We start from the raw sequence: 16223 nt of genomic DNA on the forward strand, positions 1-16223 counted from the left end.
GTCTCTAAGGGGGAAAAGAATCTTAGCACAGGAGTTAGCAGGGTTCATTGAGAGAGCTTTAAGCTAGATTTGAAGGGATATGGGAATAAAACCAGGCTAGCTAGAGATAAGCTTGGAGGCAGCAATAATTGAAGGATGGTGTGCTAATGCGGTCCTTCAGTCTGGCATCTCAGTGGAGGTAGAGGATGGAGATCCATGTGGCAGCAAAGATGCAAGGGTTATTGATGTGTTAGAAACTACAGAAGCATCTGAGAAGAATCACATAGGAATTAGGGTTTCTTCCACAATAAAGGTGGCAGGAACAATGGCCCAACTGAAGTGCATCTACACCAATGCATGCAGCATGGGAAACAAACAGGAAGAACTGGAAGCCACAGTACAGCTGGAAAACTATGATAAAGTTGCCATCATGGACACATGATGGGATGACTCACAACTGGAGTGCTGCAATGGATGGCTATAAACTCTTCAGAAGGAACAGGCAAAGGAGAGGCAGTGGGGTAGCCCTGTATATTAGAGACTGTCTCGATTGTCTGGAACTTAATGACACTGATGATAGGGTTGAATATTTATGGGTAAGAATCAGGGGGAAGACCATCAGGGCAGATAACCTGGTGGGAGTCTGTTATAGACCACCCAACCAGGATGAAGAGGCAGATGAAATATTCTATGAACAGCTGGGGTAGTCTCACAATCATAAGCCCTTGTTCTTCTGGGGAACTTCAACTTACCCAATGTCTGCTGAAAATACAGCACAGCAGAGAGGAAACAGTCTAGGAGGTACCTGGAGTGTGTGGAAGAGAACTTCCTGACACAGCTGGTCAGTGAGCAACTAGGAGAGGCACCCTGCTGGACCTGCTGTTTGTGAAATGAGGAGGACTGGTAGGTGATGTGATGGTTGGAGGCTGTTGGGAGGAAAGGGTTGAAAACAGAAGATTGGTGAGGAGAAAGAATTGGTTTTAGAATAATTTTTGCTTAAGATGACCTTGCAGCTGAGGGATGCTAAGAATATTCACTGCTTGAAATTTCACATTGTTTTCTGTCTGTCTTGAGAAGTAGAATTTCTGTAGAAGATAACAGAATGCTATAAAAGACCTATAAAGCATTCTTCACTAGGCCTAGGATCCCTGGTGGGGAGTGGGGAGGGAAAGAGACAAGAAGCTCTGAGATTGTAAAATACAGCCTTGTGAAGAATTTCGCCTGCGCCAGGTGTTTTTGATATGTGACCTGGGAACAGCCCTAGTGCTTTTTGCCCCTTCTAAGATGGAATAAACTTAGCAGTGTATGTGTCCCTGTTTTGCCAGTGAAATAATGGAAGAAATCTTTCCTTCACACTTCAGTTGTGGATCGTGGCCATCTTGGTGTTACCTGCATATATTTGGTTCACACAGTGGCCATCTTGGACAAAGCAATCATGAAATTATAGTTTTTGGTTCTTGGAGAAGTAAGGAGGGGTGCCAGCAGAGCTGCTGCCTTGGACTTCCAGAGGGCAGACTTTGGCCTGTTTAGGACACTGGTTGACAGAGTCTTTTGGAAGGCAGTGCTGAAGGGCAAAGGAGTCCAGGAAGACTGGACATTCTTCAAGAAGGAAATCTTAAAGGTACAGGAATAGGCTGTCCCAACGTGCATAAAGATGAGCTGTCAGGGAAGAAGACTGGCCTGGAGGAACAGAGATCTTTGGCTCAAACTCAGGGAAAAAAAGAGAGTGCATCATCTTTTGAAAAATGGGCAGGAAATTCAGGATGACTACAAGGATGCTGTGAAGTCATGCAGACAGAAAATTAGAAGGGCCAAAACTCAAGTAAAACATAATTTGGCTATTACCTTAAAGGATGTAGTGGGTTGACCTTAGCAGGGTGCCAGGTGCCCACCAAGCAGCTCTATCACTCCCCTTCCCAGCAGGACAGGGGAGAGCAAAAAAGATGGAAAACAACTCGTAGGTTGAGATAAGGCAGTTTACTAAAGTAAAAAAAACACAAGTGAAAGTTTGCGCCCACATAAGCAAAGGGAAAAGTTAATCTCTACTTCCCATCAGTGAGCTATGTTCAAACACTTCCTGGGAAGCAGGGCTTCAGCACAGGTAGTGGTTGCTCTGGAAGGCAAACATTGTAGAATAACAAATGCCTCCCTGTTCCTCCTCTCTCCCTTAGCTTTTATATCTGAGCTGACATCATATGGTATGGAATAACCCTTTGGTTAATTTGGGTCAGCTGGCCTGGTTGTGTCCCCTCCCAGGATCTTGCCTATTCCCAGCCTCTTGATGGAGGGGGAGGGGGGAATGTTAGAGAGAGACAGTGCTGCTCGGCAGTAGCCAAAACACTGGTGTGTTATCAACACCCTTCCAGCTACCAATGTGAAGCACAGCACTGTGAGGGCTGCTAAGGAAAAAATGAACTCTATGTCAGTCAGACCAAATACAAAGGACAATAAAAAATGTTTTTACAAATACATCAGCAGCAAAAGGAGGATTTGGGACAATCCTCACCTTTTATTGGATGCACATGGAAACATAATGACAAAGGCTGAGAAAAAGGCTGAGGTATTTAAAGCCTTCTTTGCCTCAGTCTTTAACAGAAAGACCAGTTGTCCTCAGGGTACCCAGCACCATGAGCTGGTAGACAGGGGTGGGAAACACAATGAAACCACTATAATATAGGAGGAAAATGGTCAGTGACCTGCTATGTTACTTAGACACCCATAAGTCCAGGGGACTGGATGGGATCAACCCAAGGATACTAAGGGAGCTGGTGGAAGAGCTCACTAAGTGACTTTCAATCATTTACCAGCAGTCCTGGTAAACTGGAGAGAGCCCAGTTGACTGGAAGTGAGCAAATGGAATGCCCAACTATAAGAAGGGTTGGAAGGAGGATCTGGGGAACTACAGGCCAGTCAGCCTGACCTAGGTGCCTGGGAAGGTCATGGAGCAGATCATCTTGAGTGCCATCATACAACATGTGCAGGACAAGAAGGGGATCAAGCCAAGCCAGCAGAGGTTTAGGAAAGGCAGGTCCTGCTTGACCAACCTGACAAGGTGACCCGCTGAGTGGATGAGAGAAAGGCTGTAGATGTTGTTTACCTTTGCCTAGATTTTAACAAAGCCTTTGACACTGTCTCCCACAGCATTCTCCTGGAGAAAATGTCTGCTCATCGCTTGGATGGGTACACTGTTTGCTGGGTAAAAAACTGTCTGGATGGCCAGGCCAAGAAAATGGCGGTCAATGAAGTTAAATCCAGTTGGTGGCCAGTCACAAGTGCTGTTCCCCAGAGTTTGGTATTGGAGCCAGTCCTGTTTTGAATCTTTACCAATGATCTTGATGAGGGGCTCTATTGCAACCCTCACTAAGTTTGCAGGCGACACCACATTGGGTGGGAGTGTTGATCTGCTGGAGGGTAGGAAGGCTCTGCAGAGGGATCTGGACAGACTGGATCAATGAGCTGAGGCCAACTTTGTTTGAGGCAAAGTGCAAAGTCCTGCACTTGGATCACAACAACCCCATGTAATGTTACAGAAATGGGGAAGAATGGCTGGAAAGCTACCTGGTGGAAAAGGATGTGGAGGTGCTGGTTGACAGCCAACTGAACATGAGCCAGCATGTGCTCAGGTGGCCAAGAAGGCCAATAGCATCCTGGCTTGCATCAGAAATAGTGTGACCAGCAGGACCAGGGAAGTGATTGTCACCCTGTACTTGGCACTGGTGAGGCCGCACCTTGAATCCTGTGTTCAGTTTTAGGCTCCTCACTACAAGAAAGACATTGAGGTGCTGGAGCATGTCCAAAGAAGGGCAGCAAAACTGGGGAAGGGTTTGGAGCACAAGTCGTATGAAGAGTGGCTGAAGGAGCTGGGGGTGTTTAGCCTGGAGAAGAGGAGGCTCAGGGGGAACCTTATTGCTCTCTACAACTACCTGAAAGGAGATTGTAGCCAGATGGGGGTCAGCCTTTTCTCCCAAGCAACCAGTGGCAGAACAAGAGGACATTGTCGCTGTTGAGCAGCTAGCAGAGTAATGAATGCATCGGTTCTCAGTGGCAAGAAGGAATGACCTTTATTGTTTTGATTTCATCACATTTATAGAGTTCTCAAAAGTCACCCAGATTGGTCAGTCAGAAGCCTTCCCCCAGGCCTGATTGGCCAGGCCTGCACTGCCCAAGTTCTGGGACACTGTTCCAAAACATCCAAACTTTATCTTTATTTACAAAAACACAAGAAAACTTCCCATGGGAAAAACTGTGCTAGCCACAGGACATGACCTCAAGCTGCACCAGGGGAGGTTTGGGTTGGACGTGTGGAAGAATTTCTTCATGGAAAGGGTTGTTAAACATCAAAATGGGCTGCCCAGGGAGGTGGTGGAGTCACCATCCCTGGAGGTGTTCAAGAAATGACTGGATGTGGCACTTAGTGCTATGGTCTAGTTGACAAGGTAATGATCGATCAAAGGTCTCTTCCAGCCTAAATGATTCTGTGATTTTGTTCTGTGATTCTTATTGCTCTCTCCAACTACCTGAAAGCAGCTTATAGCAAGTTGAGGGTCGGTCTGTTTTCCCAAGTAACAAGTGACAGACCTCAAGTTGAGAATGGGAAAGTTTAGATTAGATATTAAGAAAAATTTCTTCATTGAAATGGTGATCAGGTATTGGAACAGGCTGCCCAGGGAAGTGTTCAAAAGGTATGTGGATGTGGCACTTGGTGACATGGTTTTGTGCTGAACATGGTGGTGCTAGTTTAACAATTGGAATCGATGATCTAAGAGATCATTTCCAACCTTAGTGATTCTGATTCCATGATCTTATCTTTTGAAAAGCACCTAGTGATTGATAAACAGCTCCAAAACTAAAGGCAAATATGTGTAAAAAGCATTACCATCCACAAGACAACACTCACATGCCCTTCTAGCATTATCCTTCTCACACAGAAGCACTGGTTAAACTTTATTTTTGCTGAAACACGGAGCACAGAAGAGTCTCAGCAATCAGCAGGAGTTACCAAGGCACACAAGGAAGGGTTCAGTGTGGCAACTTACATATGGAGTGTCACCAACACACAGCAGCATCAAAAAGGCAGGGAACAAGGAGACCACAATCCCTTTCTGTATCCTTGACACATGAAAAGTCCAGGGAGTCTCCAAAGAACAGGGTTTAAGGTTTTGGGGTTTTGTCTTGTCTCTTTTCTTTTTTTTTAAACAGGGGCAGACTTCTTGCAGAGAATATTCTTCCAGCCAGTGTTGTAGTGTGCTTATGCTGTTCTAGAGACTTCTCCCTAGCAGAAACCTGTACCATCCCATGCTGTAATCTTATTGGTTTACCCCTTTCTCCTCCCTGGCTCCTCCCCTCTGGCTTCCCCTAGTTGGTTCTTCTGAGTAACCACGCCTCTGTTCCCTCTCCTGATAACCCGCTGCGAAAGCCTCCCTCGGGTTTCACCATCTTGGCTTTCCAGCACCCCGAACCCTCCCCCGCCTCTCCGTCCCTCTCCACCCTCCTCTGACCCTCGACTGTGGACCTTAATAAATCCCTGGAAACTTCAGATGGTGATCCTGCATTTCTTCCATTGCCACACCTTCACGGAGTCTCGCGTCCCCCGCAGCTCCACTGCCTGCTACAGCCACGTGTCTGTCTGGCGTGTTCTGGCCACGGGCGGCCCCCTCCACATTGCGGCGTGGGGTGGCCGTTTGTGAATCGTGATTCCGCGTTGCCGCAAGCCAGCACAAGCAACTAGATATGTCTACCTAGTTGCCAATTTAATGTTATGAAATGCCTATAGAAAAACAGCCCCATTTAACAAGCATTAGCACAATCCTGGAGGAGTCACTTTCCATCTCTTTCATGAATGTGTTACATAGTGCCATTTTAGAGAGCCTTCATTACAGCTAACAATTAAATCCAATCAAAGCAGCTGATTCTCAAACTAAATTTTGTCATCATTTTGAAAAACAATGGTGCCTGGGAAATAACTGGAATGTTTTGGAATATACTTTTCTTTAAATGCTAGTTTCCTTCTGATTGAGGCAGTGTTCCTTGACACTCAGACATACAAAAGGATTCTTTTCTTCTATACAAAAAAAAAAGTCAGAAAGCACCTGAAAGTGTTTTCTGTCTGGGTTAAATAATAATATATAAATGTCCTCACTTGAGCTTTTCATTATTAAAAACTCCCAAACTAACCCATATGAGTCTTTTTTATTTCCAATAAAAACCTTATCTAGTCCAAAATTCAATTAATTTCAAAGGGTTTGAACAAATTTGCATTTTCTTTGATAATAGCTCACTAACAAAGTTGAAGCTGCCATTAGCACTGATGCCGTGGTGACAAATGATTCTTGTGAGAATCACCATGAGAAGTGACCTTTGAAATGCAGTTATTGTTGGAAGACCAATTCTAGCTAGTGGTACTTAACAGGACAATAAACTAAAACAAGGCACTCATACTGCATACGTGAACTAAATATAAAAATGCAAAGCATGTAAAATTTTTGTAAGCTCTATTCTACACCATCAAAAATTACAACTGGGTAGTTTCAAAAAATATCTTCAGTCACTGTCAATGCATAGCAAAGCATAGTTACCATACTGGCATGCCAGAAAACATATTTACATATGCAAACTGAGACGGAAGATCTCATTTAAAAAAAACAAAACAGCAAAAAAACAGTACTCCTGTATGGACTTTATCACAACTCCTTTTCACAAAAAATAATGATCGAGAATTCCAACACACAAACAGTAAGTTTAAATTAACTTGTTACAGGACACTAATATGTAGCATTTGTAATAATACTTCAACATGCACAGAGCTTTCTTACAAAGCACCACTTCTTGTAAAACATGCAATAGATGCACTGGTGACAACTGAAGTATAAAAATAAACACAATCACTCAACTAAAAATGTATTTGGTTTTTCTCATTTGAAAATGTAAATTATTTTTCCAGATGTGCTTAATAGTATTATTCTTTTACAAAAAAAGAAGTTTTGAACAATTACATCTCTGTTCATTCTGAATTATTTGCATTACATTGACATAACGACGAGAGGGAACTCACGGCAGTCTCAATATGAGATATAGAGTAAGCTCCATTTTATTTCACCAAACGAGAAACTTATATACTGTTACAGATGTTACTAATTATAGTTACACACGTATCTGCAGTTTGTTCTCACACATTCAGGGATCCTCCTGGTGACTCCCTTATTCTTTCTCATAACACTTCTGACTCCCTATTCTTTCCCATGACATTCTTCCCACGGATCAGAAGGATAGTTGTGGTTCCCAGGTGTTAGTTTCTCATGACAGCTTGTTAGAATTTTTACTGAGGCCTGAGTATGCTGAGGCTTTGTTCAGGTTTATTTAGTTAACATAAGTTTTGCTGGAAAACTGCGTTTTCCAACAGTTCCCCTGTTTCGCTTGTGAGAACAGACGTTGTCTGTTATCAGATTAATTTGCTTTGCTATAAGTAATTCTTATTATTAGAATTGTTATAAGTTTACTTAAGGAAATTTCACTAGTTATTTAGATATGTTGCCATGGTCTAGAATTTGTCATTGCTGAAAACATTCACTTCACAGGTAAAGCTTAGAGAACCTTTTCCGGACAAGGACTCTAAGTTTACTTGGAAGAAGGTTTAGCTTTTATGAACTCAATTTGGCAAATGAAAATTACTTGATCACATTTTGGTGCAGAACACTTGGGACTCATGGCATGTTTCCCAGCTAGTTAGGACTGAGGCTTGGCCAGAGCCTAGGCCCTTAAGTAGAAGGGTTTTCTTAGAACATCTTATAAACAAGCTTTGATTAATATCAATAAGGAGAGTATCTTAACATGTTACTATTTTTGTAGATAACTATATAAGGTGAGATGAAATATTTGAAAACAGTGGACATTATCATTTGACTTTAACTAAGGAAGATAAAACTGCAAGGCTTTTGTGAGCAATAATATAAACTAACAAATTTAAAACTTAAAATCAATGTCACTGAAAATGAATAAGGCTTAATCTTAATAAATCTGATTTTAAACTAACAAATAGGACTTAACTATAATGGAATTTAACATTGATATCACTTTAACAACTTAACTCTAACAAAATTTAAAACTTAACATCACTTAATATTACTTAACAGAATTGTAACCTTAACAGAACTTACAACTTAATAGAATTTAAATTCACTATTACTTAACTTTAACAGAATCTATACTTAACCAAAGGCACTTAACAGGTAGTTTAAACTATTCAGTATAACTTCACTCACAGGTTTTCATTCACACATCAAAACTCTCAAGAAATCAAAATCACACTCTCAGCAGTCACAGGTTTCATCTACACATTAAAGCACTCAACACACTCTCAGTAGGCCTACAATATTCACACATACACACAAACACCATCTTAAGCAATGCTTTAGCAAAATTCAGCTTTCGTTCAAGGCTTTAGTAATCAAGGTGTTATTTTTTATCAGGATAATATACTGTTACAATGCTTCTTTATTAGTAAAACGCTGGAAATAGGTTTTGGTCTCAGTGTCAGTGCAGCCGGGCTGAAGGAAGAGCTGATCTGCTCCATCTGCTTGGACATTTTCAGGGAGTTTCAGTTGCTGAGCTGCAGCAGGTGGTGAAGGCTTGCCAGGACAAGTGCTTACGGAAGAAGCCAAGCTCAGAGACATTTTCCTGAAACTCTAGAAAAGCTGAAAAGTCATGAAGCTGCACCGGATCAGCCATAGCAAGGCTGTGCTGCTGGTCAACACATGGCAATGGGTGTTTCACCCGGCAAAGCGAATAATTAGGGGTTTTGGGGAGGATAGCTGGAGAACGTGTTCAAAGATCTGTTTTTGCAGCTAGAGAGCGCGGCGGGACCGCTGCCGCCATGGGGAACGACATGGATGTGATTCCCGAGCGGGAGATGAAGGACCTCTAGTTCAGAGCACCGAAGAAGATTCGCATCTTTGAAACTCTTGAAAGTTCTCCATGACTACGAGGAGAAACAACTCCATTCTGTATCAGACTGCTGTTTTTACTGACAACGCTGTTGGTTAGTTCTGGTTCGCTGCTGAAGCTGTCAATCATTTCCTCATCCTTGGGGAGGAGTAGAGTTTAGAGTCTCACCATAGACATCACTGTTGGGGCAGTGAAGGAGGCGTGGATGGCTCGCGGCTCCGCCTACCGGGGCACCCTCTGGGACCTCTGCTCTCGTTGTCATTTGACCGGAAACCACGGTTGGAGCAACTTCCGCCACAGGTCTGTTTGTGTGCCATGCAGGAGTAGGGGCCGCCGCTGCTGCTCGGCTACTGGTCGCTTTCTGTTTGTTTTTTCTGTTTCTACAAGCTTCTGTGCTGTGAGAATCTCTATTGCAGCGGGAACACCAAACTTTTTTGTTACAGTTCTTTCGTATGTGTTTTTCACTGCCACATCAATAACACCAGGACCATTTCTGGCTACTCTGGCTTTTTACCCACGATATTTGAGCTCTCTCTAACATCATATTCAGTTGTTCTGGTAAAAATTCAACAGTGACTCTCTCAAACAAAGCAGCTAAGATGTTTTTCGTTGTAAAGTTGCTAAGCTCTATGATACATTGAGACAGGAATAGGTTTTTCATCCAATCGAGTAACTTTGTATTCTCGGCTGCTAGCAGCGGCGCGGAGCGCCCTCCCCTTGGTAGCGCTGGCAGCGAGGGAGAGCTACTATTCTCCCCCCCCCCCCGGCGGGGGGGGCTTCCCCGGCTGCGCCGCAGCTGCTGAAGTCTTTTGCATGTTAAAAGCGGCACAGTAACTCACAGGTTTTTCCCTGCTCTTTGCGGCTGTTATCCCTTGTGCCGCCAGCCACGCAAGGTTCTGCTCCGTGGCATGCTTTTGTAAGCAGGCTACGACTTTACTCCATGGTTTACCAAGCTTTCTTGCAATCTTATCACACTCCAAAAGTAAAGTAGCTCCATAATTCAACCACTCTCCTACATCGAATACTGTAATAGGATTTGTAAAAAATCCATAGGCTTGTCCCACCGCCATTAAGCCAGCTAAGTGCGATAGGCTGCCTTTACTGAGTCCGTGCTTTTCTAAAAAGCATAACAATAAAAATTGGGCTACCTCCGTCTCCATTCTGTACCAGCTGGGTTTAAAGTTACACAGTCGCCGCCGTCGTTATTCCACGGTCGCTACGATCAGTGCAGCTTTTCCGAGGTTTATTAGCCCATCCGGAAGCGGGTCTTTTTCGGCCCAGGCCCTCTTCGCCCCCCGGCGCTGCCCCCGGGGCCTCTCTGGTCTCGTCGCTCTCTGGGCAGGGTTGTAAAACTCTGCTGCCAGTGTCCGTGGTCGTCGGTTCTTGAAGCAGGGTCCTAAATCCTGCTATCTCTGTATCACGTCGGAGGTCACCATTTGACATAACGACGAGAGAGAACTCACGGCAGTCTCAATATGAGATATAGAGTAAGCTCCATTTTATTTCACCAAACGAGAGACTTATATACTGTTACAGATGTTACTAATTATAGTTACACACATATCTGCAGTTTGTTCTCACACATTCAGGGATCCTCCTGGTGACTCCCTTATTCTTTCTCATAACACTTCTGACTCCCTATTCTTTCCCATGACATTCTTCTCACAGAACATTCTCAGAAAAACAAGCCACTGTAGCTTGTTAGGATTCTAATTAAGGCCTGAGTATGCTGAGGCCCTGCTCAGGTGTGTTCAGTTAGCATAAGTTTTGCTGGAAAACTGCGTTTTCCAACATTACATATCTGACATCCTACTGTTCCCCAATCTTTAATCGAGAGCTCTTAAACTCTATTTAAACTGATTCAGACCATATTTTAAAAATAAATCTAGTATTTCTAACTTTGCCCTAAGTTTATTAAATATTTAAGTTACTCTCCATAATCTCAGTACATAATGAGTTTTATTGAGTGTTCTATGTACAGTCATTTCTGATAGGCAAGTGTTGGCGATGAAATCAAATGCAAAGAAAAAAAATCTAAATGTAAAAATCAAGATGTCGGTGATGAAAGCACACTGATAGTGTTGTAGTTTTTGAGTTCCGCAGATGTTTTTTCTCTTCCCCTTCCTTCCTTTTCTCTCATTCAAGCTCCCTTTTATTGTCTGTTACAGATAAACAACTGCACTCTAACTGGACCCTAGAATCTCTGCTAATTTTGTAACACAAAGCATGTCTCAAGCATTCCATTCATGTCTTTGGCTACAGTAAGTTACACACATATACAGTGGTTTTTCACTGAAGTGATTTCTCGCAGCACACTCAGCAAACACACAGATTAGCAGAGCCTTTAGGGTCAATATTCTTTTGTTCTAATCTTGGTGAAAGATGCCAGGTGTTTGGCACCATTCTCACAGGTAAGATATACCCATGCTAACTCATTATTTGTATCATTAGAAGACCTAGTTTTCTTAAAGAACAGAGTACAGTATTCCTAATGCAATTAATTAAAATTCAGTCTGAAGCAGAACTACACTTCTCTCATGTTTCAAAAAGAAGTTGAAAAATGTTTTCAACTCTTAGAGAACTGCTTAATTAAAGGCTGCTTTAAATTTTATAATCCATGAGTGTTGTAAGAGTCCCTTTTCTTCCAACAACTTATCAATAAAAGGCTGGCATCCAAACCTATCATTCATTTAAAGAAAATGTGTGCAGAAATAATTAAATTTGAATAATCTAAGAAGCAATCAACTTTACTAAGATCTCAATCATTGAAAGAATTCTTCCTGTTAAAGGGACACCTGCACTAACCAGTGCTCAAGGGCTCACATTCAGCTGATTAAACTACAAAATAGTGCCCACCAACGTTACTCAAAGAGATTTCCTCTTTTTTTTTTTGTGAAAACAAAGATTATAATGTAAATCTGAAAGCAAACCTTTTTTTTTAATTACTTAATTTAATCCTTAACTTTGCTAGTTGGAAGCCATGACATGGGAGAAGGTCCCTTTAACAAGGAAGGAGAAAAGTATCACTTAATTCAGGATATGGGAATGGAATCTGTACCTATAGGTAAATGGCAATGTGTTCTGGGTTGGCTCAGCCCTTGGTTCTGAGTTCTGTGTCACTTCCGCCATCACTCTCTCGTCATCCGTCCCATTAATACTTTCTGGCGTTAAAGGAGACTGAATATCCCCTCCAGCTGATTCCTTAAGTAAAACAAACAAATGACACATTAGAATTACCAAGTGACCTGATCAGGAAGGCCTTGTGTATATAAGCACTATCATTAATTCTTATATGAGATATGAACTTTAGACAGTATTAATGTGAGGCTTGCAGATTTCCAGCATCACTCGTGGCCATATTTCATCATGTGAATTTAATTTAGAAGTGTATTACTATAGGATTCATATTATCTTGCACAAAACACAACTGACCTGTGATTTATTTGCAAGTGTCCAGCTTCACGCTTATCATAGACCTTACTCTTTTACCTGATATTTTATGCAGCCCTCAGCCAGCTACATAACAGGCAACTATTGACACCAAGGATTCTTATATCTTGTTTTATATTCTAACATGGTGAAACAAACAATTCTGATATTTGTTTCAAAATCTAGCTTTCATTTTATGTATTAACTAAAGTGAACAGTTGTATCAGGCCATCGATGGTGCATTCACAGTTTTTCCTATGAGCCATCTGTAAAGAAAACTTGTTCAGCACAATCCTCGCAAAACTTTCATAGACGTTAGCCTGGCCTAACTCTCACTGGTCATGGTATCATCTGGGAAGGAGAATACTCCAGTTATACCCAGGCAGCTACACCTGAAAAACTTACTGGCTTTCTTCCTAGCAGAAGGCACTGGTGCAGTTTTAATCAGCCTCTATTATGTCAACACATACATTTATGTTTTGGCCAACAAACACTATTTTTCAATTTCTAGTCACTGAAAAGTGCTTCATTTTTAAAAAAAACAAAGTACATTTTGTAGCCCAAATCCTAAGTTGGAACATTATAGGTTTTTCAGTCCCTGTATGGGGTTTAATTTTAATATTTTCTTTCCTATTATATAGTGTCATATAAGCTAAGTAGCTCATTTCAATTTCAAAATGTCTTAGTAGGCTTTTAGTAATCAAGTAGTAACAATTAGCCCTAAGATAGTAGAGTTTCATGACTAGAGTTCAGTGGATGTCATGGAGGGGTGACTATCCAGCAGAGGACTGGTTGAATTACAGTATTTCCAAAAGCTAAGCACCTTCTATGGCCACACAGCCTTTTACCATCTGCATGGAGAAGAGAGAAAACTGCTATTTACTGTTATTAAACTGGAGCACAAGCACAGTCTCTGGAAGGCCAACAGCTCCTCTTCCCAGCTCTTTGATACTGTGTAATAAACTGAAGAAGAACAGCAATCTCAGAAGAAATTGCAAGTATCTGAAGACCATCACGTTCTTACAAGATCAGGGTCTAATTTTAAGCCTCCACTTGTAGCCTTCAACTAGTTTACAAGGATAAGGCTTTTTGAAAGCTAATACTGAATTTGATTCTATACCTATAAGAAATGTTGCCCTTGACTTTGAGAGTTGACCAGATGGAAAAACTCAATTGTTTTAAAGAAAATAAGATCTGGCTGTCATTATCACCTTCCACAAAGCACTGGTGTCACTTAACCAAAAATATTGTTCAACATCTTCATTACACTTTAAATTATATTGAGCATTTGAAACACAACAATTGTCAAAATTTTGCTTTTATTCTACTGTATTTCTCACATAGTGAGAGACATATCTCACTCTACAACTTGAATTATTGAGTAATACAGAGTTATGGCAAAACATTTTAATAATGACTTCAAGTTCTATTATATTTAGCATTCCTCAAGTTATACAATGCACATGCACAAGTGTCTCCATTCTGCATCTTATTAAATTCCTACTGATTAAAAAGCAGAAAATAATTAGCTTACACTGATTTATTACACATATATATTTATTTATAATATAAATGGGAATTATTTATTTTATGAATGTAAATTGCTACCTACTTTCAGGAAGAAAGTACTTTTTAATATTTAAAAGTATTACTTTAAATATTAATACTTTGGATGTCAAAATTAAATATTTTTACAAAACAATTTTACTGAACTGAAACAGAATTGAATTGAAATTAAAGTGTCAAAGGAGAGCAGATCTGGCAAGATAATCAGTCACATGAATTATTTTACACAAATTTTGGGGGTTTGTCTATTTTTAATCCTCTGATTTGATAAACAGTTTTCACTGCCATTAAATGAAAGGCATTATGAACCCAAGAGTTTCTTTGTTATTTCCTCCTCTTCCCAAGCTACATTAGATGTTCTAAAAAACATATGCCACATCTGTACTGTATAAAGGAGCCCTGGCTCTACTAATTCGTATCCAGAACTGGTGATGCCAAGCAGTATAAGAATGACAGTTGTCTACAATATACAAACTAAGCACAATAAAGGGGAATCAATCAAAAGATGCCTTAAATTTCAAAATCTTATAAACAAAATGCATGCACTCATAAAACAGTCTCTTAAGTAAAACAAGCAAACTTCACAGCACAGATCAAATCACCTTTTAATGGTGATTGTAAAGGAAGAGTTCAGACCCTAGGTTCTGAGGCAGAGTCAGTTTATTTCAGCTCAAGCTGGGTGCCTCCAGAGAGGGACCCCGAACAAAGAAATCCCAGGGCCTTTACACCCTTACAGTCTGCGCACCTGATCTTCATGTGCTCTGCACATGCCTCTTGGTCCTATGGTGATTTCTGGTCTGGGATCTTCTAACAGCTCATTGGATTCTTTCTCCACGTCCACGTAGGCAGGCCATTAACTGCTCTTAGCTTCCAACTTGGGGAAGCCTTGGGGCCCTCCAGCATCTCAATCCTTATCTGAAGATATACAGCCTTTTTCTGTTTCCTCCCCTGCTTAGCCATTTATGCTGACAGAGTTCATTTAGAGTTCACCTACGGTAACTTTTAAGCAGGGCCCACTAAGCTGTAAGTAACTTACAGTTAAACTTAAACCTACACAATTGATTTCTAGTATTTAATAAGTAAACTTATTTTAATCTCCAACAGTGACTAAATATGGAATAGAAGAAAAGAAGGATAAGGTGATTCTAAAACCATGAACAAAAAAACCCAAGACAATTACAGCTTCTTTTTTATTATGTATTATATTGCTTTCTCATTAAGTATTCCATACACTTCCCTGGCATCATTGTTCTTCATAGGCTGGCAATGGCATAAGACTGGCTGCTACTTATATCATGATGTCTGAAACATTTGTTCCAGTATAGAAATTCACACAGTATCCTACTTTTTCCGCAAGGTTCAGAGGTAAATTGAGTACTTCAAAGAAAAAGCCAACAGATGATAAAACCATGACCATTTTGCCAAAACCAACCCCTTCCTTGCACTATAAAAATGTTGTGATACTAAAATTTTGCAGGCAATAGCTATTCCTAATATCATAGGAATGTCTCAGAACCACAGAAGAAAGAACTGGATTATTTTTATTTATTTGACTACTTTTATTTACTCACCACACAATTTCAGGAATTAACAGAGTTCTTAATCTGAAATTATCAAGGTCAAAAGTAATATCTGAAGAAAGATTCTGGCTTATAAAAAAAAAAAAAAGAACTGCAGTTCAGACTCCAGTTCTTCAGTTGGTTGTAAGACTGATGGGGTGAGGATGAAAACCCCACAACCTGCACTATTTAGTTCTGTACCTGAACCTAATTAACATTAGTTTAAAAAATAAAAGGGGAAAAAAAGGTGGTACACACACTGTTTTCAGCCTATTGATTCATTCATGCTGCTCAGTGAACTCCAGATGAAAGTGTTGCACTTTCAGTGCATAGGCAAGCCTGTAACTGAAAATAGACCATGGGTGGCTTATCATTGTAAAATGCATGAGTTTATGAAATGAACAAAATAATGCATTTTTTAAAGCAGTACCATGAGAAATGTAACACATTTTCTGTAAGTTTTAAAAGAATATTTTGCAGTTTTGATATGGAGTATCTTCCTACCTATTATTAATTTAATGCAGAATGATATCTACAAGTTCAAGAGAGCAGAGGGATTGATACTTGTAGCTAACTGAGCTACTATTATAGAGCTCACTACTCACACACTACCTCCCAATGCCTTTCCTGTCAAAACTTCCTTTAAAAGCCAGGTTCCTACAAAGTCTTGACTGGCCACTGAAAAGATCTCTTCATCTTTTCCTTCCCCTCTCTGCAAAGGATCAGTACATAAAAGGGAAAAAAGAGCTG

At 40.8% G+C, this 16223-nt stretch overlaps 1 protein-coding gene across 2 annotated transcripts in view; it reads right to left on the bottom strand.

Moving 5' to 3' along the window:
- The window catches only part of LOC146425317 (homer protein homolog 1-like), a 327102-nt gene that overhangs the window by 188752 nt on the left and 122127 nt on the right, over window positions 1–16223 (bottom strand). For both annotated transcript variants that reach the window (XM_085041671.1, XM_085041672.1), the window contains exon 5: window positions 11978–12120. In XM_085041671.1, coding sequence (XP_084897797.1) covers window positions 11978–12120 — 143 coding nt within the window. The remainder of the gene's footprint in view (window positions 1–11977; window positions 12121–16223) is intronic.

The sequence above is a fragment of the Lichenostomus cassidix genome, chromosome W, assembly GCF_008360975.1.
Source record: "Lichenostomus cassidix isolate B80296 chromosome W, HeHo_3.0, whole genome shotgun sequence".
Classification (NCBI taxonomy): domain Eukaryota; kingdom Metazoa; phylum Chordata; class Aves; order Passeriformes; family Meliphagidae; genus Lichenostomus; species Lichenostomus cassidix.